The following is an 11,152-nucleotide window of genomic DNA, read 5'->3' on the forward strand; positions in this document are numbered from 1 at the left end:
GTTTATCTTTATTCTCTTTTATTTTTGGTACTTACATGGCCCCTATTACCATGGTATGTGAGTGCCTCATGATCTATAATGCATTTATTCTCTCAGTACCCCTGTGAGGTAGGAAAGTACTGTTATCTCCATTTCACAATGGGAGAACAGAGGCACAGAGAATAAGTGACTCAAACAAGGTCACAGGCAAAGCAGACAGTTGGATCTCAGGCCAGGGGTGAAAATTCCACACCCCTCGGTGGCATACTTATCTGGACCTAACCCTCTGGGTGGAGAGCAGTATGTTGACAAGGGAGCTTCTATTAGCATAACTACCATCTCTTAGGAAGGTGGATTAACTACCCCAGTGGGAGAAGCTCTCCCGTTGGCATAATAGCATCTTCACTAAAGCACTATTGTGGCACAGCTGTGGTGCAGTAGCGTTGTACATGAAGACCAGTCTCCAAAGTCCGAGGTTAAAACCCTAACCACAGGACTGCCCTTCCTCTTCTAAATTAAAGGGTAATGTCGACCGCAAATAGAGACCCACACAGGGATCCCTCCTGCTGCTGCTTTTTAGCTGGGCCAGAGGACAAGCAGCTTCCATTGCTGCTATTGCGTCTACTTCTGAACGAGGAACAGCCACTGCCCTCACTAAACAGCCCCTTCACCATCAAATCATTCTTCCATTCTCTTACATTTCTGATTCAGCTTGAATTGATAACTTTAAAATCTACTTTTCTGAATTAGTAGTGTCCTTTTAAAACATATGGTCATTTTCTGATAATCTTAGTCACAAGACTTTTTACCCATGGAAAATTAATTTTCACAGTAACGTGGTGAATTGCTTTACATTATGTATATTAACAGATCTGGAAGTATAAAGTAAGTGCCCAAATTTGCAATGATCTTGGATCAGGTAGGCACCCCTTCAAAGCTTTTGTAAATTATCTTAGAGGTGCAGCTATTTTAGTTTGGAGTGTAGATATTTTTCCCACCAGGATCTTGTCTATTCACAGTTAATGGGCATTGATCCCTTTCATAGCCAGACTGAGACTGGCCGCTGTGCAATCACTTTGGATGGCTGCAGCCACCACTGGTGTGTTGAGGGCACTAGGAGATGTGCTATTTCTTTACGGTTATATTCCTTTCTATATATGTTCTGAGGTAACTCCCCACCCCTGCCCACTGTAGGCAGGGTAACTCTCGCCTTACAATACATGCCTGGAAAAAGAGAAACCCCTGAAATTACCCTCTTGACTGTTACCAGTACCATGCTGTCTGGGCTTCCTTCTGCCATTTTAAAAAGTATTGACATCTTTTATTAAAAATCAAGAAAAAATATTGCAGAAGGCTTTATATTCACACTTGTCTTATTGCTGGCCTGCTGCAGTGGCACCTTTACTAGTAAAAGTGCTACTGTAGCCAGGACTCCAGTGTTTCTTCACCACATCATCACATGCGGCACAGAGAAATAAAATTGTCAGTGGCCTGGCCTACACCACTCATTCCACTATTGGTAGCGCTGCTATTAAACTAGCAGCAGCCAAAGAGCTGTCAATTCCCAGGACAGGATGTGCAGCTAAAGGCTCTGTCGCTTCCACTGCTGCTTCAACCCTTGCTGTGGTCCCAGCACCCTGGGCCTTTAAGCTAAACACCAGCTACCACAAAACCCCTGATAAAATCCTGAGAGTTGGTAACACAGCCAAGGTTAGCAACAGAGGCAACTTCTAGACAATGTGTGTGTCCTAGCCTGGGCCGCTGGGACCCCTGTCCTGTTGGGGCAGTTTGTGGCTGGGGTGCTTGGGGCCTCATCCCCCTCAAAGTATGCAAGAACATATATAATCTACATACACAGTAAATACCAGTTGTGAACAGAGCAGCTCCATATGGATTTCCTGTGCTGCTTGTGGTTGGTATTTAGTAGTAGGGCAGTGCTTCCATCTCTACTGCCTCTGTAACACCTGCCCAAGCTGTGGCTTGAGCAGTAGCCATGATCACAGCGCCCCCTAACTGCACTGACAATCATCATGACTATGGCTACCTCTTAGGTAGATCTCTACAGGGCAGTGGTGCTGAACCAGGGGTATGTGTACTCCTGGAGGTTCGCAGAGGTCTGCTGGGCGTACACCAACTGATTTAGTATTTGCCTAGTTTTACAACAGGCTACATGCAGTGGTTCTCAAATGTTTGTACTGGTGACCCCTTTCACACAGCAAGCCTCTGAGTGAGACTCCCTTTCTAAATTAAAACGCTTTTTTATATTTAACACTATTATAAATGCTGGAGTTGAATTTAGGTTTGGGGGCTGAGGCTGACTGCTCATGACCCCCCCCCATGTAATAACCTCGTGACCCCCAGTTTGCGAACGGGGTGGGGGCTACAGGAATAGACTCAAGGGGGAGAAAAACTTAATTGTTGCTCTTGCTTCACTGCCTCCCCTAACGACAAGGCTCACACCTGAAAAACAGGCTCAAGGATCACACTGAAATGGAAGTACAATATTTATATTCCAATTGATCCTTTTTAATTTTTGCCATACAATTATAAACTATAAGCAACTTGCCCGTTAACAGCGGGCTCTGACACTTTCGCACCTTTATGTCTGATTTTGTAAGCAAGTCGTTTTTAAGTGAGGTGAAACTTGGGGGTGCTCGAGGTGAGTCGGACTCTGAAAGGGGCAGAGGCGTCTGGGAAGGCTGAGAGCCCCTTCCCCAGGGGCTGGGGCGGGGCAGGGGCGAGAGCGGGCAGGCGCTGGGCAGCTCAAAGCTGCAAGAGCGGCGGGGCCCGCTAGGTCTGGGGGCGCGCCAGAGCTCCGGGGTGCGGGGGGGGGAATCTTTCGGGCAGCGTCCCCGGGGCGCGGCGGCGGAGTCTGGGGGTGGCCGGGGTCTGGGATAAGGGACAGCCCGCGGGAGCGAGGGGTAGCTGGGCGCGGGGCAGAGGACACAGGCGCCTGGGCAGAGGACACAGGCGCCTGGGCTGGGGGAGCTGCTCGGCCCAGCCCGTGGCTGCTGCAGCGGGAGGTCGCTGGGCCCGGGCCTGGTGGGTATCTGGGCCGGAGCCACCCCGGGCCTGGCACGGGCCGCCCCTGTCCTAGGCCGAGCCGCCTCTGCGCCCCGGCGGGCGCGGCTGGTTCCTGCTGCAGCCCCGGGGCTGCTGCCGACTGATGCCGCCGGGGCTGGCCCTTTAAGAACCGGCTCTGCTCGGCCTCGCGCCCCGGCCCCGCCTCCAGTCGGTGGAGATCCCGGGGCGGGCGCGCTCCCCTGGCGCATGCGCTGAGGTGCGGAGTCGGCCCGGCCCCACCGTTCGCGGAGGCTCCTGAGCTGCGGCCCGGCGGGGTCAAAGCACCGCCTCGCCCCCGCCTCCTTCCTGGCGGTTGGTTTCCAGGGACGCGGCGGTTGCTGTGGCTGAGAGGCGGCGCGCGAGGGGGCTCTGGCCCTTCCGGGGAGCGGCGGATCGGACACGCGGCCGGCTCGTGCCACTGCGGAGCGAATCCCGGGCCCCGGGGCGGGTGAGAGACTGGGGAGGAGCCAGGCCGGGGGGAAGCCCAGTCCCGTGCACCGCAAAGTGCGCACACCGCCCCCTCCCGCCGCAGCACAGCTCCCTCCCCCCACGCACCCCTATGCCCCCCCACTGCCCTCATACAGCAGCCCCCGTGCGCCCCACATACAGACCCCTCATCCCCTCTACACCCCACAGGCCCCCATAGAGCCCTCTCGCCTCTACGTCCCGTCCCCGCACATAGAGCACTTCTTAGTTGTGACAGGAACATTTTTGTTTAATCATAAACGCATAGATTTCCCTGTCTCTCGTCCTCCTTCCCACTCCTGTCTGCAGCTAACAGGGAAGTTACTTGTCCCTTATTAAAATGTTGGTAGCACACCATTGCCTGGTTCTCAATGCTTTTGCCCTGAGATTTCTCTCTCTCTCTTTGATCTGACAGGAAATTGGAGCCAACAACTCCCATCTCCTTTCGGTCTCTGCAGAAATGGTTCAGCTCCATGTGAAGCGTGGCGACGAGAGCCAATTCCTGCTGGAAACAACATGCGGCATCTCCATGGAAGACTTAACACAGCAAGTCACCAGGATCTACAATCGCAGGCTCAAAGTGCAGCGTATTTGCTCAGGTACTAGCCAAATCCATGCACCACACAAGCGACCAGGGAATTCTATCTCTTGTACTTACGTAGCCCCATAACCACATCTGAAAGCCTCATAGCTATTCATGTGTAGTAGGCAAGTACTGCTCATGTCACAGTTGGGGAACTGAGGCACAGAGAGAGTAACTAAGTTGGCCAGGGTCATACCGGAAGCCAGTGGCAGAACTGGGAACAGAGTAGAGCTGATTGAAAATCATTCCAATTAAAATTTTTGAACAAAAAAATATGCTTTTGTAAAACTGAAATTTTTGGCAGGAAAATGTTGGTTTTGCTGAAAATCAAAATGAGGGGCTCTGTTTCCCCCCATAGCTTTGGGAGCTGGAGAGGCAGCTTCTTTGACCCCAGAGCTTGTAGGGAGGGCTGAACTCCCTGGCTCCCCTGAAATGAAATTTTTGTCAAAAAACCCATCCTGGAAATTTTTTTGCATTTTTGATGTTTCATCCTGATTCAGGGCAATGTTTTGTTTTGTTTTAAATGTTTTTCATAGAAAGGGATTTCTATTTTTCAGGCATCTCAAAAATTAACCATGGAAAGGGACCCTCATGGTAGTCGATGATGATACTTTAGCCAGGCCAGAGGAACAAGCAACCTCCATTTATCTTTGCCACCAGTGCTCCTGAATAAGTAGGAAACAGCAGCCATGTGCTGTCCTCACATCTAGCTTCTGGATCAGCACTTGTACCCATTTGTATGCATTTCTCTTAGCTGGCATAATTCTGTTGTCACTCATGGGTTCTGTGTTGCTTTTTGCGTATTTCAAAGTAGGGTTAAAACCCATTTCTTTATTTTAACATATACTATTTTGATGCCTCATGTTACTTTACAGCCATTAAAACAGTTCTTAAAACCTCTCAGGCCTGTCTTAACGTAGAGACAACGTTTCAGTATAAAAATCAGGATATCCTAATGTAACTACATTTTCCAGAAGCATGAAGTCTAAAAGTTGGCAAAGCCAAATTTCAATACTTTGGTGTTTTAGGTTCTCTTCCCACATCAGATTAAAAAAAAATTATTATGAAACTGTATATCCTAATAAAGTATAATTGTGCCGTTTTTCAAATTTGTTCGTTTAGTCAAAAAATATTAAATTAAACAAAGGAGATTTAGGAATTATCGCTAGAAAAAGGTGGTGGCAGTAAAACAGCAGGTGGCACTAGTGTACACCTGCTTACAAAAGTTCCTCTTTGCAGCTCTTTAAAAGCTGAAACTTAGCCTGTTCAAATAAGTGCCTTTGACTTAACATTGTTTTCTGCTTCTAAACTCTGACCTTGTTTTTTAAGAAATGGAGGAGCTGGCAGAACATGGTGTCTTCTTGCCTCCTAATATGCAAGGACTGACAGATGAACAGATTGAAGATTTGAAATTAAAGGATGAATGGGCAGATAAATGTGTACCAAGTGGTGGAAGTGTCTTTAAAAAGGATGAAATTGGACGAAGAAATGGACATGGTAAATGCATCTTAAACATGCATATCTCTGTATGAGCATAACTAAGACATAGCTGTATGAGGAATTTAAAATTATTTGATATTTTGACTAAATGCTGTTGAATTTCATAACAACAAACCTCTAATTTAATCTCAAAGCTCTTAAACGAGAAATCAAGTAGATGTTAGTGTATAGTTAAAATTATCCCAATTGGAATATCTGTCAGCCAGTCCATTTCCTGTAAAGTACATAATTATAAAGTTATTTATAAAAGGAGATTTTTTAAAGGCAGTTCTAGTAGTATTGGGCAGCAAGTAAACTCATAGAAACTGCTTGCTTGGCTGCAGTTTCACAAGAAATGAGACTTGAGAAATGAGACCACATCAGGTCTTGGATTTAGACTTGATTTAACGTTGATATTAATTATTCAAGAGTGAATAACACTATACTGCTTTTCCTCAAAATGTATTTTAGATTACATCAAAAAAAAAATGTGTTGAACAATAAGGTTGCAAAGTCAGGTTTCAGAGTAACAGCCGAGTTAGTCTGTATTCGCAAAAAGAAAAGGAGTACTTGTGGCACCTTAGAGACTAACCAATATATAGTCTCTAAGGTGCCACAAGTATCCTTTTCTTGTTGCAAAGTCAAGTACTCAGAAATTAGGAAATTTCAGAATTAAGGTTGCCTGTGCAACCATTATTCAGCCCCTAGATATAGTTATTAATAAGATGACCACATACTATTTTTTCCACAGGACCCCAGCCTCATTTAGTGAATGGGTAGTTACTTAAGATTTCTTTCTCTCCTCACTCATTAGATGGTCTTAGGCCTTATTTAACGTAGGTTTCCCCTTCTGTTTCTTTTCTCTCCTTTTCCCTCATCTCTCTTCATTGAAATCAGGCAGCTTCCTCCTTGTTCTCACTGCCACGGTGCCAGCAGTGTAATCACTGAGATCACAGAAGAGACAGTTTCCTTGTTCTCAGTTTCTGTGCCCCACACCGTAAATGACCTTTAGCAAAAGGAAGGAGCAATGACCCTTTTGTTTTTAATTTTATTTTCTTCTTTTTCTATTTTTTAAAGTTACGTTCATGTAACCACATTTTACATTAAAGGTCAAGAAATTCGAAGCTCTAGTTCCCATAAAAGCGTAGCTCAGAATTTTTTCACAGTATAGAATGAAGAAAATAATATATACAATATGAGCCAGAGCTAATACAGGAGAGTCAAGCTTTATATGTTTCAGTATAAAAAGAGCATTTAAAAGGCAAAGCCCAATCAAAGTGACCTTCTGGGTGCATGTCATAAATCTTACCCTCGATTGTAAAATAGTGTTTTTGTTTCTTGTTTAGAGTACAATCAAGAAACTTGATTATGAATTTGTAGACTTATAAGTAGTGAAACTAAGTAGCATGCCTTCTGGGTTTGTGATTTAGTAGTGTTTAAATTAACTTGCTTACGGTAGATTATATATGGCATATGTAGGCAGATTTTTATAGCAAGAAATATTAATGTATTGTATTAAAGATGCATCTATTGTTTTTAAGCTCCAAATGAAAAAATGAAAGAAGTTTTAAAAAAGACAGTAGAGGAAGCTAAAGCACAAATATCTAAGGTAAGATTTTAAAGTGACGCTGAATCTTTCAACAGTGTTATGGATGCTACATAGCTCTTCTGTTTTTCAAAAATAACAGATTAATTTTTCATCTGAGTGCAAAGGACAGTAATTTCAAGTAGCAATGTAAAATAATTTGAATAGTCTGATTAAAAACTGTGAAACTCAAATTCATCATTTTCTTAATGACTTGTGGCAAGATTTCTTCAGTGAGTTGCAGAATCAGATATTAAACCCTGAGTGAATGCTGGCATCACAAATTTTGCATTAAATAATTAAACCACATTTCATTCCACTCACATGCTCTTCATTTTTTATTTGTTATTGATACATTCTTTGAGTGAATGCTTGTCAGGTTTTCTAGTGGAAAAATTAACTACATTCAGAAATTTGTAGATTAATATTTACTCAATTATATGTAAAACTACAGCACACTATATTAATGAGCAATAGGTATTTTAAAGTAATTGAAATGAGGTGGTCTAGACTCGATGACCCAGGGGTTCCTTCCAGTCCTGTTATCACTTTTTCATAGCCTAGATGATTTAAGCCCCGATCCTTCCAAAGCTTATCCACATGCTTTAATTTAACCACATGTAGTTACACTGAATTCAATGGAACTAAGCATGTGCATATGTCTTTGCAGCATTGAAGCCTAAATTATTCAATTCCACTTTAAGAATAGCTATATATTTTATGTTGACACACTACTTGTTTATGACATAGAAGCACAAATGCAGTAATGACTTTTTATTCATATACTTTTCCTTGTAAACCATGGCTCTTTGAAATTCTTCTAAAGTACATAAGTTGAAAGAGAAATGTTGCAAACAATGGGGATTTATATTACTGTTTTTTAGTCCCATTAGATTTAAAATGAACATGCTAATTTTTTAGGTTGGGGGCTATTCTACATCTATAGTGGTGACACCCCCCCCCCCCCGTCGCTCACTCTTTCCCACCCTCACTCACTTCCACTGGGCTGGGGTAGGGGATTGGGGTTTGGGAGAGGGTGCAGGCTCTGGGCTGGGGCTGAGGGGTTTGCACTGTGGGAGGAGGCTCTGGGCTGAGCCTGGGGCAGGGGGTTAGGGTGCAGGAGGGCGTGAGTGCTGCAAGCTCTAGGAGGGAGTTTGGGTACAGGAGAGGACTCCGGGCTGAGGCAGAGTGTTGGAGTTCAGGAGGGGGGTGCTGGATCTGGAAGGGGGGTCAGGGCTGAGGAAGGGGGCATGGGGTGCAGGACGGGTTATGGGGTGCAAGAGGGGATATAGGGTGCTGGCTCCAGGAGGGAGCTCAGGGTTGGGGTGTGGCCTCTTGCCGGGCAGCACTTGCCAACCGGGAGCCGTCAGAGGTGGCAGAGCGTGGCTGCCACTCCCAGAAGGGGCCAACGGACCCCTGGGGGGCACATGGCTCTGCGTGCTGTCCCTCTCGGCAAGCACCGCCCCCACAGTTGTCCCGGCCAATGGGAGCTGCGGGGACGGTGCTTGCAGGCAGGAGCAGCGTGCGGAGGGAGACCCCTGGCACACACACCTTAATGACAGCCACGCTGTGCCACCGGAGACCGCGATCGACCTGAAGAGCCTTTAGGATCAACCGGAAGAGCCTCTAGGATCGACTGGTTGGTGTCCACTGTGCTGGAGCATGCTTGCAACTTGCTTACTGTATACTCTTTGCGTCGTGTTCCCAGATGCTATAATGATTTCTCAGGAACCTAGAGGATTTTTGGCACAGATTGGGGAGAAGATGGCTGGAGAGCCATCTGTAACCTGATAGTCATTGCACAGAAGACATTATGAAGGCACACTATTGCACTGACTTAGGCAGAGATATAATTTATCCTTGTCCATGGACATTCCCAGGTACCTTCCAGCTGAAATATTTGTTAGTGAGCAGTTTGATTAATCATGATTGACTCTTCACCCATCCCTCTCCCTGTTTGTTCCTTCAGCTTGTTGATGTAACTCTTTTATTTGTAGTATTAAACTAGAACTCAGAATTGGTCTCGGAGTCTATGACTACGAGAGTCAGGGGTCCCTGACTTCCTATCATGTTCAGTTCAGTTTCTTATTTTGATGTCTCTAGTGTTTTGGGTTCCACGTCTGCATCACTTGACTCTGATTCATTTTGGTTGGTTAAAGCAGGTGATGTAGTATAATATCGCTGACAGGGATTATCAGTGTTCCACTTAGTAAGGATGTTGACCATTTTCAAACATGCAGATCTTGTCCTCAAGGATTTGCCACTTGATAGTAGGTTTTTGCCAATTGTTGTCCAGTCTCCTACCTCCCCATTTTCCATGATGTGATTTGAAAAACAGTGACCATTCTGTACAAGGTTTAAGCACTACTGTAGTGACCCTGCTTACGAGAGCCATGAATTATGATCTCCTCATTTTAGTTTACTGATGTTTGGCCATTCTGGTCGTGCTGGACATCTCAGCAGCTCATATATATGAGGCCTCTTGGCAATATCATTTCTAAGTATGAGATAGATTATTAGTATAGTGCTGAGATGCAATTTTGTGTCCCTTGCTAAATTGAATCCTGCAGATTTGGTCTCTGCTCTAGAGGAATGCCTGCATGAAATTTGCTGCTAGAGACTGTATTTTAATTTCCTGATCATAACTATTACATAGCATTGCTGTGTTTCACCATGGAGGATGCTGCATGTAAGTAGTGGATTGAAATTAGTCATATATTGTATTTTTGTGAAGTGCCTTGGGTTGCTTTTGAATGAAAGGTGAAAACATGTTTTTTATTTGTATATACATTATTTATAGCTAAGAGCTTTAAAATATGGTCAATTTACTTGGGTTTGGAGGTAAATTTGTTTTCAAATTATCAGTCCATAATGATGAAAATGAACACATACAGTACTTTTCTTGCCAAGTTTGATCTTACAGATTGGGTGGGGAGCAATATATTGTACTTGCCAGCTAATGAAGCTAGTAACGGCCACAAGGAGGCATCATTCTTTTAGTCTCCTTTTTATAACTCCCTGTATTGAAAACTTTGGCGAGGCAAAATTCATTAGTGAAATATAAAAGTTTGTTTCAGCTGCTTCTTGTTTCTTCTAATCTGTGCAGTGATTATTCCAATCATATGTTTGCAGTGTTGGAGCTGTGACAGTCCCAGGATATTAGAAAGACAAGGTGGGTGAGGTAATATCTTTTACTTAACTAACTTCTGTTGGTGAGAGAGACGAGCTTACACAGAGCTCTTCTTCAGGGCACCAACAGAAGTTGGTCCAATAAAAGATATTATCTCATCTACCTTGTCTCTCTATTAAGGTCATACAGCAATTAAGTTTCTGTGCTGCTACAGATCTCCATATGAGCTGCTCAGAGTGCTAAGCATTACCTTAAGAGCAGATCCCATTTGTGATTTGCTCATTCTTGTCTTTCATTTGCAGGTGCTCTTTTATCTGAAGTCTCAGGTCTATACGACCCCTTCTCTAACCCTCATTTGATTTTTACTACTTTTTAACTTTTGTCCATGAATCACAAATAGTCAAAATAAAAAATTTCCCCCTCCAGTTTCTGCAGTCATCGGTACGCTTATTTGAGTGCCTGTGTTCAATAAACACCTACAGCAGAAATTTTATTAAGTTGTGTAGCAGGCATTTAATGGATATTTGAGATTTCATTCCTTTGCCAATAAAAGCAAATAGAATAACAAGACAAAAGTTTACTGCTATATGCAGCTGTTTTATGAATCAGGATAAAGAGAACTGAGAGTGATTTGCTCTGACATAAATATCTGTTTAGCCAGTTGGCTTCATTTAAATATCACACTGTTTAACATTGTGAACTGATTGCAAAACAGATGCTTTCCTCCTAACTTAATTACTTTGTTTAAATTTTAACAATGGCTCCTGTCTGTATCTCAGAAACAAGTTCAAGCTAATGTATGTGTTAATATGGAGATGGTGAAAGATGCACTGGACCAGCTCCGAGGAGCTGTAATGATTGTTTATCC

At 44.2% G+C, this 11,152-nt stretch overlaps 1 protein-coding gene across 1 annotated transcript in view; it reads left to right on the forward strand.

The window, feature by feature from the left end:
* The first annotated feature begins 3,257 nt into the window (after positions 1-3,257).
* Positions 3,258-11,152, forward strand: part of CFAP298 (cilia and flagella associated protein 298) — a 13,254-nt gene continuing 5,359 nt past the window's right edge. Inside the window, exons 1-5 of the mRNA XM_077819333.1 lie at positions 3,258-3,490; positions 3,923-4,106; positions 5,420-5,587; positions 7,111-7,178; positions 11,064-11,152. The exon at positions 11,064-11,152 is cut by the window's right edge and continues 70 nt beyond it. Coding sequence (XP_077675459.1) covers positions 3,968-4,106; positions 5,420-5,587; positions 7,111-7,178; positions 11,064-11,152 — 464 coding nt within the window. The 5' untranslated portion in view covers positions 3,258-3,490; positions 3,923-3,967. The remainder of the gene's footprint in view (positions 3,491-3,922; positions 4,107-5,419; positions 5,588-7,110; positions 7,179-11,063) is intronic.

The sequence above is a fragment of the Eretmochelys imbricata genome, chromosome 1 (genome assembly GCF_965152235.1).
Source record: "Eretmochelys imbricata isolate rEreImb1 chromosome 1, rEreImb1.hap1, whole genome shotgun sequence".
Lineage (NCBI taxonomy): Eukaryota > Metazoa > Chordata > Testudines > Cheloniidae > Eretmochelys > Eretmochelys imbricata.